General features: G+C 40.0%; 1 protein-coding gene across 2 annotated transcripts in view; it reads left to right on the top strand.

The window, feature by feature from the left end:
* ip6k1 (inositol hexakisphosphate kinase 1) overlaps window positions 1-15,180 on the top strand; it is a 41,172-nt gene continuing 25,992 nt past the window's right edge. The window contains exon 1 of one of the 2 annotated variants that reach the window (XM_022215838.2): window positions 1-223. Coding sequence is in view for 1 of the 2 variants with exons in the window: in XM_051948039.1 (XP_051803999.1) it covers window positions 14,481-14,482 (2 nt within the window). In the remaining variant the exon portion in view is untranslated. Of the gene's footprint in view, window positions 224-14,317; window positions 14,483-15,180 lie in introns of those variants that run through there. The other variant, XM_051948039.1, reaches the window with a different exon arrangement.

Raw genomic sequence — 15,180 nt, 5'->3', positions numbered from 1 at the left:
AGGCGGTAGGTGGCCCCAAAGCGTCGCACTGATGTAAATGAACTGTAAAATGCAAACAGGCTGCGTTAGCTTCACTGTAATGACGTTAGCCTGCTGGATGTTTTTCTCCGCCGTTGATGAGTTTGAGTACCGGGACCAACATCCATGAAGCTCTGCGCTCTCTGAAGCAGCTCCACCGTGACCTCAGCGAAGTGTGATCGGCGTCCGCTCGGTGATCCTGAAGGTGTGTTGTTATTGTGACAGCTCGGTGCCTCTAACCGGAGACACTGCGTAACGGCAAGCCGTGATGTTAGCCCGCTAGCGTTAGCACGAGCGGCTACTTAAACGGCAGTTCGAGTAGGACGCTGTTCGGTGTTTTCCACCGGAGTCCGACACACGGAGCATCCGTTAAAAACCAAGGGAGTGAAGTGGAGCGAGATGGCAGGAGGCAGTGTGAGATTTTATTTTGATTCTGAGCTCATTTATAGTGAGTGTAGCTCACTTAGCTAGCTAGCATGTTGTCAGGCTAAGGTCAAGAAGCTGGCCAATCTGACAGCTAACGCTAACTAATATGGTACCCGTGTCTATAAACGTGTTATGTGGCAGCCAGCCACACAGCTGCCAGTGTACGGCACCACCGACTAACAGTACGATCCGCTATCATCGGAGGCTCGGCCGGAGTCGTTTTCACGATAAAGAGGTGGCTCCCTAAAAGTTTCATTAGCTTGCCGCTAGCTTGGTGTTGGGCTTCCCAGTGTCATATATATACCGTGACAGGTTATCGGTGTAACTACATTGTTATTACTGCCTGGCATGTTGTGGAGGTTTAGCTGTAAGAGGTTGATCAGGAGGCTTCAGTTGCACTGGGAGTGATGGTCACCACGCTGGTTTCTGTGTTTATTTGTTGTCATCCTGCTGATGCAGACTGCCTGATCATGCTGCCCTGCAAATGGTCCCAGTATTAGTCAATAAACAGGGAGATACCTCTCTGTTGTTACACATCCGTAGCGACTGATAGCTCTAGGGAGGATGTGGTGGTTTATGTGGCACTGGTGTAAACAAGTTGTCGGTCCACGACCGCGAGTCATCTGGGCTCAGTGTAACACCAAGGAAAGGCTACTTGGTTTCTGTCATCATCAGTGGATGTCAGTAGAACTGATTGTAAGGACAAGAGATTTCTATGGAAACATATTCTGCTTCTCAAGAGTAACAGACTTGGTAATTATAACATTATCATTTCATACCCTAGCCCTAGTTAGTGCCTCTTTTATCTTCTAATATCTGGATTTTTTTCTACGGATGTGGATTTAGATTAAGGGAAGTTTCCTTTTCCTTGCAAAGAGAGATGCTTGGTGGAAACGACATCTGTAACATAAAATGTATATGGCACTGAACAAAATGAAATATTATGAGTTTTAAGTGGCTTCATTAGTTTATATTGTCATACATACTAGTAAACTTAACAAGCTTGTAAAAGTAGTGAATCATCATATAAACTTCCATGGATGTGTGGTATTTGCAGCAGTCTGTACTGCTACCCTATAGTCACAACATAAATAATCTGAAAAAAGTGGGCAAAATATTCTCTTTTCCTCATAGTCAGAACAAGAGTCTTTTGGAGTATTCTGGACACACTGCTGGTTTTTAAACAACCGAGATTTTAAAGTCCAAGAAAAACTGACTCTTAGCTCTGCAACAAAAAAAAAACTAATACAGTAGAGCAAAAAACAAATGTTTGATGTTATAGTGATATATAACTGTAGAATTATTTATCTTTGGATGTTATATGCGGCTGTTTCAGTGTTAATTTGCAACACCGTGGACAACAGGATATGATCGGATAGAATGTTTTTGATCAGAGTGGTTCAAAGAGTCAGCTGTATGCTTTTTAACTTCAAGAAAACCAATGTTATTTAAGTTACATGTTGCCCTCATAGCTTCAGATCCAAATCTCCACAGAGATATTTGAACTTTGACATTTCTGTGCAAATAAGTGATCATTTTTACTAAACTCAAACTTCTCTGCAGCAAATGTGGTAACATTCGGTCTGTTTAAAGGTTTGCTTTGTAACTACATTTGCAGATTTGGCTTTGTTGAAATGTGAGGATTTATTTATTTATTTATTGTTACTGTTTCTTCTGTGCTGCTTTTTGGTTTTATCCTTTTTATGGTTTTACGGTTTCTATAGCTTTTATGGTTTTGTGGTTTTTATGGTTTTGTTATAGAAATTGTATTGTTTTGTTTGATCATGCTGTTGGAAAGCACTTTGATCTTCTTTTATGATGTTGTCAGGTGCTATATAAATAAATTTTGATTGATTGATTGATTTAAGTTGAGATCATTATCCTATGTCAGCGTCAACAACTCTGGTGTTTATGTGAAAGTCTTATCAGATCTAGTTTCTGCTCTGTCCGACACATTTTGAGACATAATTGATGCATGTGGGACAGTTTAGACAGAAGCATAGATGCTGGCACTTACACTGTCCACAGGACCAGTGAGTATCGTACTGTGGTGATTGTTTATGGATTAGGCATGTTTTCGTCTGACGTCAAACCCGGTACCCATTGCCTGATAAGCATATGTGTAGGTCAGCATATCAGTTTTTCACAGACATATTATGCTGCTACACAAATACGAAATGAAATGTATGAATATTTTATAGTTATCATTCTTTTGTTTGTGTCTTCATTTTGTTAAATTGCAGTTTAAAGTACACTTCAGTTAATTTTGATCTATATTTTCTGCTATTGCTGTCCTATTTCAAGTGTCAAGGTTTTTCCTGCATGACGATAAGCATGATTGGTCTGCATACAGTAAAGGCACAATGTTTGACAGAAATCCATGCATTTTCCTTTTTTTATTTGTTTGTTTTACTTTTTTTTTTACCATCTCATAAACAAATATGTCCTATTGTGCCAGACCAAATAAAACCCCAATTAGCAAGACTAGTTTAGAATTTAATTTTTCTTTTTCTAATCAGTTGTTATCTTTTTGGTGCTGGTGATTAATCCTTGTTGCTGCCTAAAACCTCTTCAGGGGTGCCAAAATTCCTCTAGGCAGGAGAAAAACCCTGTTAGTAAAATATATTTTGTGTCCACTGATATCTTGTATCAGGAGATACTATTATCACAACTTTCTGCTAATCACATTTTAGATACTAGCCTGAAATGTTACCGAGTGTTTATATATGAAAAATGAAATGATACATTTTACAAGTGTTTGTTTTAACATCTAAAATTGATCGGGCTTTATTTTTTTCAATTTCAGTCTCGATAAAGGAAGATCCTGTACACCGCTCTCGCTTAGCATCACAATTTATTCATCATACTAACGCTCCAGCCTCTCAGGGCCTTCGTTAAAAGTGTGCATTGAGAACAGTCGAGTTAAAAACTCTCTTTATGAAGACTCGGAGGGGCCAAAAGCTTGGCATGATCAATACATTGTGTTGCTGTTCTTTTCTTGAGACTGCAGTGAAATCTTCCATCACACCTGTATCTGAGATGGCTGGTAGTGCTGTAGTTGACCGAAGAAAGTGTGGGTGAACTGAAATTGACTTATTCTCTAGCCTGTCACTTAGTTGCTGGGGGAAATAGGCCACGATGCACTCCTGCAGGGGTATTTGGAGCATATTAAATCATTTGAACCTGGTTATTTTAGTGAAATAGTGCAGACCAGCATGCACCTACAGATATTCACATGGTTTCTGAAACTAGCATGAAATCAACAGGTAATCCCACTACAGGAACTACTGAAGAATAGAACACAGACAAGTCCACTGTTTTTAGATGTTGAGATGTGATGTGCAAACTGTTGTTTGCCAAGTACATACTTGACTTTCTGGCCATCCATTTGAATGCAATGCAGCCTCACTGATGGCTACTTTGACATGTTGTCAATTAGTTTGGAGCTGTTAAATATAATTAAATAAGTTAGACCAGGCAGTCTCTATTAGATTGAGCTCAAAGTTGTAAAAATCAGAGTTGTTCACACATAGTCTGATCCACCCTTCACTAAAGTAGATCTGTCGTGGAAGGCTGTTCATGCTTTTTTCCTTTAAAAGTTCCTCTGGTTATTGTCCACCCAATGAGAATTTTCTTGAATGGGAGCATATTGACCAACCCGTTCAACAGTTGAGTGCAAGGCTACAGTCGGTAGTAGTTTGATGTGTGTTTATCTCTCTAGATACCTTGAGCATATTTGACATTGTAAAACTTTGGGCTCATTTTTCCATATATGTTTAAAGTTGTAATTACAATAGATAGTAGTTCACTTTTTTCTTTTAGACCGAAACTTTTTTCCTGTTCCTCAAATGTTATAAAGATAGACTGCCACTGTTTTGTCACCACAGTGGTAGTGACACTGAAACAAGACGATGAACGCTCCATGGTAAATTCTATTGTCGATCTCTTCTATTCGTTTACCACTTCAACAGTGACGATGAAAAAATGTCCTTTTCGACACAGGGATCTCCGTCGCAGAATGTAAACAAACCTCAGCTGGGCTTGGCGTCTGTTGCTATGAAATCAGCATGCCAAGCTATAAATAAAATGATGTGACAAAGTTCTGCAGGCGTACTGATGTATAATTTAGCCCTCAGTCTATAATTTGACAATTTGGCTTTTTCCAGGCAACCAACCAACCAACATGAGGTACTTCACTCTGTCAGTATAATGAGAAGATCTTGGAAAATCATCCATGTTCCTCTGTTGTTAAGTGGGTCAGTGTGGGGTATTTAACCTGGGACCTGCCCCATGGGTTAGCTGGCTAACTTTAGGCTCAAGCTTAACTTTTTGGTACGACAAATACCGTTAACCCTACATGGTCCAGAGGTTCACACATTTAGAGCTGCAACTAACAATTATTTTCATTGATATCCTGTCAGCTATTTTCAGCATTGTCTGATCAGTTGTTTGGTCTGAAAAATATAAGAAAATGATAAAAACTATCAATTAGTGTTTCCGGAATCTAGAAGGCATTCACATTTCAGGAATTGGAATCAAAGAATTTAGATTTTTTTCTCCTTAAAAATGTAATCAAAACCACTGAATTAGTCATGAAAATAGGTGGCAATTATTTTAATTAACAGTTGACCGTTAATTGATTCATTGATCTATTATTGCAGTTTTCACAGATACATTTACAGTAAAGAATCTGAAACGATGCCTGTGCTATTTGTAAACATTGAATTTGTTGTAAAAGATTTTGCATGAGGAGACCTAAGAAATAGAAAGTCTTTGTAGAAAAAAAGGAGATGACAGTGTCACGTAAATGACAAGTATTCCCACTGAGACGCAGAGACAAGTAATAATCAGCCTTTTAAATGAAAGAAAATCTGCTCTCTGAAAATTAGCACCCTATAATTTATTCATCCACATCAGTCACACAGACCTGTCTGCAGTTTCTCTGCATCAGCAGCAGAAATTCTGCCTGATTGAATGATCCTTCTACAGCTGTTTGTTCATCAGTGTCCACTGTGTTAAGGACGCTGGTAAATCGGTTATCTCAGCCAGTTACAAACTGCACAGTGGGAGGAAGTTTTGTGTCTTCAGTTACAGGGTTTGACATATAAACATACAGCTTGCAGTGCAAGGGTTAGTTGTACTTAAAGTTAACCGAAAACAACATGGACTCTCTGGCCACTTTATTAGGGACACCTGTTCCGTTGCTTGTTAACACAAATATTTATCCAGCCAATCACATGGCAGCAACTCAATGCATTTAAGCATGTAGACGTGGTCAAGACAACCTGCTGAAGTTCAAACTGAGCATCAGAATGGAGAAGAAAGGGGATTTAAGGGACTTTGAACATGGCATGGTTGTTGGTCTGAGTGTTTCACAAACTGCTGATCTACTGGGATTTTCACACACAACCATCTGTAGGGTTTACAGAGAATGGTCTGAAAAAGAGAAAATATCCAGTGAGCAGCGGTTGTGTGAATGAAAATGCCTTGTTGATGAGAGGTCAGAGGAGAATGGGTAGACTGACAACAGTAAGTCAAATAACCACTGGTTGCAACCAAGGAATGAAGAATATCATCTCTGAACCACAACACCTCCAACCCTAAAGAAGATGTCCTACAGCAGCAGAAGACCACACCAGGTGCCACTCCTGTCAGCTAAGAACAGGAAACTGAGGCTACAATTCACCCAGACTCAGTAAAACTAGACAATAGAAGACTGAAAACCATTGCCTGCTCTGATGAGTCTCCATTTCAGCTGCAGCATTCAGATTGCCAGAATTTGGTGTAAACAACATGAAAGCATGAATCCATCCTGCCTTGTATCAACGGTTCAGGCACCATCAGGTGGTGTAATGATGTGGGGGATATTTTCTTGGCTCACTTTGGGCCCTTTAGTACCAACTGATCATGGTTTAAATGTCTCAGTCTACCTGAGTATTGCTGCTAACCATGCCCCCCCCCCTTTATGATCACAGTGGACCATCTTCTGATGGCTCCTTCCAGCAGATGAATGCACCATGCCACAAAGCTCACATCATCTCAAGCCGGTTTCTTGAACATGGCAATGAGTTCACTAGACTCCAATGTCCTCCACAGTCACCAGATCTCAATCCAGAACCTCTGGGATGTGGTGGAACAGGAGATTAACATCATGGATGTTCAGCCGACAAATCTGCAGCAACTGCATGATGTTATCATGTCAATATGGACCAAAACCTCTGACGAATGTTTCCAGGCAAAAGGGGTTCTAACCTTTGACTAGCAAAGTGTAGCTAATAAAGTGGTCAGTGAGTGTATAGTGTTTTTAGACAGGAATGTGCGTAAACATTTGGTAGTGTAGCAAATGAGATTCAGAAAATGTTGCTGATTATGCAAAATAGTCATACATTTAGCTTGAATTTGTAGGTTGTGCAACAGAGGTTTATGTTTTTTAAGTGTTCAGATTGGAGTGTTGGACAACATGAGTATCGACTGAGTAAGGTGCATCGTGAGCAGTGGGGAGATATAAAGTACACATGTGCACATGTAAACGAAATCTGATGCAATCCAAAACAGCAGCAAAGTCATTTATTCTACCTTTTCCAGAGATAATATCGTGATTGACCCTGTCCTGTAGGAAATTTGGAGCAACAAGGACTTCAGTTTCGGTGTTTGGGTGATTTTTTTTTTTATGCACCAATTTGTGCCAAGCCTGTTTTCTAAATATCGGTGTATTTATTATTGATGTTAAAGTTGCAATGATGTGAAACTGGAATGCGTTTTGTCCACCACATCTGCCAAGACGAGAACATTACTGACAAGGTTTCATCCAAAAACTTGGCTTGAACGTGCGTGCCTCATTGATCTGACAGGCGTATCAGCTAACTGACTGACATGTCGTGTTTTGGTCGCAGTGGTCACTCCAGAGTCTTCGGTCTGTGGTGAGGAAGGAGACCCAGATGGTAGATATGTGTGGTCTGAGTGGCTGTTTTGACTGATGCGGGCTGTCGTCTCACCCAGACGTTTGTTCATAGGACGGATTGTACTCCTCTTTGTGTGTGTGTGTGTGTGGCTCAGCAGCTGCTTTGTTGTGTCAAGGGACATGTGCAGCAGCTGTGTGTGTGTTTCTGTGTTTTTTTTCAAGTTGTAGTTTGTGATTTCTGAGGCTGACAGATGTGTTTTTGGGTATGCCTCCTCCCACAGGACTGCATGATACTGAAACACAGCTGCATCTGTTTTCCCACACTACTTTCCTCCAAACATTTTTGTGTCACTATGACGGCCTTATGCTTTATTATTTTAGTATAATTGCTTCCTCTGCCTTCTATAGCTCATCCTCGTACTTCACTACCTCTTTCTTTTCTTTCCTTCACTTCGTCTTTCCTTTTAATGACACTGGTATTGGTCACACATTGATGACACATTGCCCGATTGATTATCTGTTACGCCTGAACCTGGGTCTGTGTTTCTTCCACCTGGAGTCTTGGTGTTTGTGTGCTTCCCAGGGTAATGGTTTGTGTGTCAGCGGTAGCAACCTCCAGCCCTTATTTAGCGTTGTTTAGCCTGGTTATGCTACACTACGCTGATACAACCACAAAGCAGTAAACCACTCACACAAGCTGCTGAGGTAATACATTACAGTGAGGTGCTCATAGTGACGTCTTGTTTATGCTTTGAATTTTAGAATTTGCACTGGTGCAGGTGGAAACGGAGGTTGAAGAACTCGCAGAAAATGTGTCTTTTAAATGATTTTCATTATCGACAATCTGATGTCTCAACTGATTTTCTCAATCAGTTAATCATCATTTATCACATTTTCTAATTAGATTTTATCAAATGTCTTGAAATTATTTAATGATCATCCAAATAGTTGCTAAATATTTTTGTAACGCTGCCTGCAGCCCTGCTCCATCAATCACGAACAAGACCCAAGATACAGTGTTTCTTCTTAGGAGTCACGTAGAGAAATTAGTTTTCATCACAGTTTGTCTCTTTCCTTTGTTTGTGTATTCCCATTAGCTTCTTTGAGGAAGAATAAACACTCTTCTGGCAGCCCCCTGACAGTAAGCATCTGATTTAAATATGGTTGTTCATGATCATTCATTTTCCTAAAACTGTTGTGTCTTTAGCCGTAATCCTGATCTCAAAGGACTTTACTGTTAGAAATTGTTTGTGTTTAATCTTGGATGGTGTTTTATTTCTTACCATCAATTACACAATATTATTTTTTTAGCAGGCTAAATCTTAAATATGCAAAATCTGAGTGGTATGGTCAAAGTCTCACCAATTGAACGGATAATGCAAATTGTCTGTAGGATCTGTCACATTGCTGATCAGTGTGTGCATGTGTTGATGCAGCCCTGAACGTTGCTGTGTCTCCACTGAGCTTGCACCAGTATGTTGCTGTGGTTTGACAGATTACGATCTGATTAGCTCTGGTAGGTTCAATGCTGGTGAAACAGGTTCCTTCTAAGCACATTCAGTAAACTGTCGGCTCAAAGAAAATATTTGCTTTGATGGGGCAGAGTTGTACTGAAACCAGCAGCTGAATTGATTCAGATGATTTAGGTAAGTAAAAAATACTTTAGCTGGTTTTCTCTCTTCTTGGTGCCTTTTCTGCTGTTGAATCACACCATCATGAGGTTTTTTTGTTGCTCAGATTTAATAAGATGTTTGATCATATTGGGATGTTTAGGTTTGTAACTTTGACTAAACAACAAATTGAACTCATCTTTTTTGTTTGCTTCCTTTTATTTATTTTTTCACATTCTATGTTTGACAGAGCATAGTAGTGTCAGGGGTTTTGTGGGCTGACGAAACAAGCGTCTCTGGCTGGATTCAGAAATGTCTCAGTTTTATAATTTGTCTTAAGACAGTTTATTCACATCTCCTGTCTGGTGTCTGACACTTTGAAATACTGGTGCCAAGCTTCTCTTGGTCTCTTGCTGACTGGAGAAGCTGATGATGCAAGAAAAAATGCAGGTTCCTGAAAAAACTAAATAAAGAATCATTTGTGGTCACGACCTCTTGTTCGAGCAAGGCTGATGGCTAACTTTAATATACTAATAACTACTTTGTTCAGTTTTTTTGGACCAATGCAGTATGCTGGCAGTGTCTTCAATGTCAGTAAGATATTGAAAATATCTTATTAAAAGCTATATTTTATTAAACTCCTGTACTTATCCTGACTTAGGATGTGTAGGCCTGTCACATTAATGTATCGTGGCCTTTTGCAGTTATTTAAAAGTTGTTTCCATTCACCTGTATAAACACAGCTGGTTGTAGCTCACAGAAATGTCATGTTTTAGTCACTATTTCCACAATGTTTTCCACCATTTGTGCCCACTTCTTCTGCTGTGGTTTAATGGCACCAAAAGTTCTTCATTTCCAATATTTGACCCACTGCATTAACCTTGTAGTCAAACACTGAAAAGTTTGGTGTGCTGAAATCATGCTTCCTCTTCAAGCAATGGGCTGGTTGCTGAAAAAGTAATGTTGTCTCTCAATTTACCAAAAACCAAAAAAAAAGAAAAACTAAAAATCAACACCTATAAAGCTGATTAATTAAGAGCGAGAGTTGTGTTCAACTAAAGATAATCTTTATCAGCTGAAATTCTGCCTAGTTTTCAAAGAACCGATTGGTCACCTGCTAGCCTTGTTAGGCTAAATGAATTCTAAGTTAACATAAAGAGCTAGTGTTTTTAGCATATTAGATAATTAAAACTTGATTATTTATGCTGACTGATGACAGACTTAGAGCAGACCAGCTGCCCATATTCATATGATTTCTGAAAATAGAACTGTATCAGCTGGTGATCCAGCACAGGAGCTATTAAGAAATATAAAGCAGACAAGCTAGCTGCAGTTTATAGATGATCTTACATGTTTGTTGTTGAGCTGTAATAAGAAAACTGCTATTTGCAAAGTTTACACTTAACTTTTAGGCCATCTCTTAAAGACAATGCAACCATACAGACGAAGCGTTATGGTGTTTATCAGGTGGAAGCCAACTCTGAGTAAATGTTCGGTAGAGGGTAATAAGTTTGACCTAGCTGTCTCTATTGGGTTGTGCCATGTTATGAAAGTTATGAAAGTTATCAAAGGGATAGTCTGTTCCTCCTACCACCAAAAACATTAAATTAATCCTGGAACAACCGTACAACAAGTGAGAATTTTGGTGCATGAGAACATATCAGCCAACCAGTTGAGTAGCTGACTGCAGCCTTCTACACATTTTTTGGTTTGTTTTAGTTTAAAAGCCAGACTCTGCAGCACTGCTGTGGAATAGTTTTGTTTTTGAGCCAAATGTAAAAGGAGATGATAATAATAATCTAGAGGAAGCAATTTGCTGGATTTGCAGAAAAAAGTTGGTGTTCAAAGGCACTAATGGCAGCAAACTAAAACCAATAGAGGCATACCATGAACACCAAAAAGACAAGTTATTGAATTTATTTATCCCTAAATCGTCACTGCAATTTGACTGCAAGTCCACTGCAGTTCTCAGAATTCAACACATCACTGTTTAATTGTGTGGGCAATACATCTAAAAAATGTATCATGATAAAATGTTTTACCGCTTTCCATCGATAATCATTTATCATTTTTAGTTGCCTGTTTTTAACCCTTTGATGCGTAGTGTGGGTCAGGAGATACCAATTTTCCATTGGATTTGCATCACTTTTGACCCATGTTGCACATCAAAGAGTCAGTAAGAATACAGTGGTCAGTGGTCTCCATGTTCTCCTGTACATGTGTGGGTTTTCTCCAGGTTCTCCAGCTTCCTCCCACAGTCCAAAAACATGCTGAGGTTAATTGGTGATTCTAAATTGTCCGTTCGTGTGAATTTGATTGTGATTGTTTGTCTCTGTGATAGACTGTTACCTGTCCAGGTGTCCCCTGTCTTCACCCTCAGTCAGCTGGGATAGACTCCACCCCCCATGACCCTGATGAGGATTGAGCAAATGGATAGATGGATGGATGTTTTTAATCCAACAGAAGAAAATCTTGATTTGAATTTACACACCTTTTAATTTAACTTTTTTTTTATAAAGAATGATCTCATCTTGATACACGTCAAATAAACAATGCAGTGCAAGTTGATTCTTGATTCTCAAAATCAACTTTGAGCATGCTTGGGATCTGTTCATGGAACCAACACTTGGTGTTTTTGTTAGGCGCCTTAATGGCGATTTGCTTGTAAATGCATTCATCTCTCTGAAACTTTTCTTGTAGCTATTGATGAAGTGTCTATTATTGTAGGTATCCGTATCATTTCATCACCCAGGCCTGGTGCCAAGAAACAGACTCCTACTTTTAGATATTCCTGAAAGTCTTTAATTGGCTCTCTCATCTCTGACTTACTGAAGGACAGCAGGATTCCGTCACACACAAACACACAGCCAGTCAGTCAGAAATAGCAGCTTAATCAGTCGCTCGGTGTTGTCAGGCTGTAGTGAGCCCGTAGCTTTGTCCTGGTGATGACTGATGAAGTAAGCTATGTTCACACAGATCCTCTAAGCTGATTGGGTGACTGCTCAGGTCATTCACCACACCTGGCAGGACACAGGGGTCTGATTAGAGATAAAGGGGTTGTTTTTCTGCTTGTCGCTGTTTGTTTGGACCTCTTCCTGCTTTGCCTCCTGCAGTTCTGCTCAGACAGACTTCACAGCTTCGATGCACAGCAGACAGTTATTCCTGACGTCCAGTTGGCTTCTCCATTCATGTCAGATAACATTGGTTCTATGACCTGAAACCATGTCCATGCACAGTAATTACACATAAGTGCACATAACAACATAACAGAAGCACCACCACAGAAATACGGACAACAAACAACTTGCACCTGAAACACTGGCACAAAATACAACCAGCAGTTCTGACTACATTTAAGACCTCACATGACGGAACAGTGGAGTGTTACTGAGTGGTCTTTCAGCATTAGTAATGCTACAGTGCAGTGTTTATCTCTGTATTAGCTTTTTGTGACCCCTTTAAGTCCAGCATTTGTTGTTTTTAAGAGAGTGCCGACCTCTTTCAGGGGACCGCAGACCCCCTGCAATTCAAGCACTGAACAAAAAAATAAACCCTACTTAACCTCAATAGAAGTATTTTTGAGCCCTGAATACTATATTTGCTTTTCTCCATATTTTTGCACAAAATAACTTTAGCATGATATTGTCTTCAATCCACGACACTGAAACTTTTCTGTATGTAAACATCTGTTTTGATAAAATAACTTCACAAATTACCATGCAATTCTTTCCATGTCGCTCAGCCCTTTGAGAAAGGAGGGCTGAAATAGGGGAGGACATGAAAAGAAGGGATTTGGGAAGAAGGATGAAGCAAACAGGAAGGGGAGGAGGATGGTGCGTTTTGGAGAGAGGAGGGGGAGACAAGTCGTCCTTGACTTTGTCCTTCACCAGCCTATTCACAGCCCTCTGCATCGCACTGACTGCATACAGGACTGCTGGACACACACCTGTTGTCTCACTGGAGACACTTAGAAAAGACCACTGTGCAGAGGGGTCGACAAAACAGGCCTTCAGCTTCAATACCTTCCACGGTTTCTCAATGAGGTGCTATTTTTTGTATTGATCGGGTAATGTATCTGAATGTATTTGTGGTATTGTGCAGCTGTTTTGGCTCCGTTTTCACAGTACAAGTTTAGTAGGCACAATTCTAAAAGCAAATAGACAAGGCAAGTTTATTGTCTTAGCAGGTTTCATTCACAGGGGTGATTCACGTAGCGCATTATTTAAACAAAGAGAAAGCAGTGTCAAAGCAGTGAAGTTCAAACTGAAAGAATAGAAAAATGACGCATAAATAAAAGGAATAGACACATCATCTCAGAGCATCTTTCACTGCTTGTTGCTGAGCATACAGATCCCTGAGTCAATGCAGCAACAGTCAGCACACCATTTTATTTTACCTTGCACCCTAGCACTCATGGCATTGGCTCATTCTGACAGAAATGATCCAATGTTCAACAGCACAAAGCGTCACGATTCAGTTTCAACCATTTGAACTTACCAAGGCCATAGCACTAACAGTTTACTTTGCAATTAGAATGTGTACACCACTAACGGCAGTGTTTATTCACCTGTTCTGTAGTCTATAAGGGCACATGCCTGTTGAACCTCTAATTGCTGTATGCTGTTTTCACTGTAAAAATTCAGCAAACGAGTTCCCAGCTGGATGTTTATCGGTGGTGGTTAGGTTCTCTCTTTTTTGCAGAAACGTTGGATTTGCTGATGACTATTCCAGCCTTTTTGATCTTCCCAAACCTGACAGATGATCAGATCAGATATTTGGTATTGTGATTTTTTTAACAGCATTCCCAATTCAATTAAGTAGTTTGAAAATCCATTACTTTTGCTCTAATGCATTTGCTTGTAGTCAATGGTCTGGATTCATACCTCACCCTCAACACTGTCTTATTGGTTACGCAGTATGAGTAACAGCCAATCAACACTGAAAGATAAATGCTGAAAAATTTCCTTTTATTAAACAGATACCTTGTTTGTATTTTGTATTTTGCATTTTGTGGGTTTTGAGGCCATAATTAGGAGTAAAGCATATCAGAAATAGAATATATACCATTAAAAATTGATAGTAACTAATACTGGCAAATTTCCAGTATGCTAGTGTTACAGATGGTTTTCAGGGGACACATCTCCCAGCGTTAAATTGTCAGGGAAAGCTGGAAGGATGACGTCTCTGATCCAGGGCTTCAGACTAACTTTTTCACTGGTAGCACTGGTATGACGAACTTTCTTATCAGGTCACCTCCCACCTCGTCACAGGCAAAACACATCAGCTGGTGAACATCTGCTTATCGATAGAGGTCACATTTACCGATGTTGTCTAGGTGCCCCACAGTGCAGGCTGCAGTAGCTGTGGTGTGTGACCAAAAATGACCTTGAAAAGAAGAAGCTAGGGCTTTCTGATATCAGATGTGTCCAAGGTGAAACAGAATGATTTTGCTCTACGTGTGCTCTTTTCTGTGAGTGGAAAAACCAGCGCATGTAGGTGCATTTCACAGGAGACCACGTTTTAAAATGTAAGTACTGCAGTAGATAGTGTTCATGTAATTGGTGCGAAGCTGAAATCATTATTGTGATTAGTGTTCATTTCATTTTGCGGCCCTAATTCTGCTTAGCCATTGTAACTGAATGGATTTTGATGTATTTTTCTATCATCAGTTCTATCAGTGTCTCTCAGCCTCCACCTGCTCTCTGATCATCAGCTGTTTGAGTCGGACCTTTCTCTGTCTGCCTCCTCTTCTCTCGTTTTCTTTTACAATAATCAGCTACACATTGCTTAATCTTTTTAACATGCATCAACTAGCCAGCTTATTGGACACACCAGACAGAGACACTGAAGTTCTACAAATACTACTTTCCACCGCTGTAGTTGACACAGGAGCAGCCTGAGGTTACAGCGACTCCATACAGCTTCATGGTCATCATTCACTGTCCAGAATGAGACCAGTTGAAATTTAAACTTGCACACTCTCAAAAAAAGGTTGCAAATGCAACCATTTTGGTCGCAGTCTGGAGCCCTGCACGGACCCCAGAACGGAACAGATGTGGCCTGATGTTTACTGTCTGCTGCTAACTTTAGAAGTCATTGCTCATGGGAAACACTGTTTACCCTCTGTGTGTGTGTGTGTGTGTGTGTGTGTGTGTGTGTGTGTGTGTGTGTGTGTGTGTGTGTGTGTGTGTGTGTGTGTGTGTGTGTGTGTGTGTGTGTGTGTGT

This window comes from Acanthochromis polyacanthus, chromosome 5 (assembly GCF_021347895.1).
Source record: "Acanthochromis polyacanthus isolate Apoly-LR-REF ecotype Palm Island chromosome 5, KAUST_Apoly_ChrSc, whole genome shotgun sequence".
In the NCBI taxonomy this organism is placed as follows: domain Eukaryota; kingdom Metazoa; phylum Chordata; class Actinopteri; family Pomacentridae; genus Acanthochromis; species Acanthochromis polyacanthus.
Note: the sequence above shows the minus strand (reverse complement) of the source record. Positions and strands in the feature narration are given on the sequence as shown.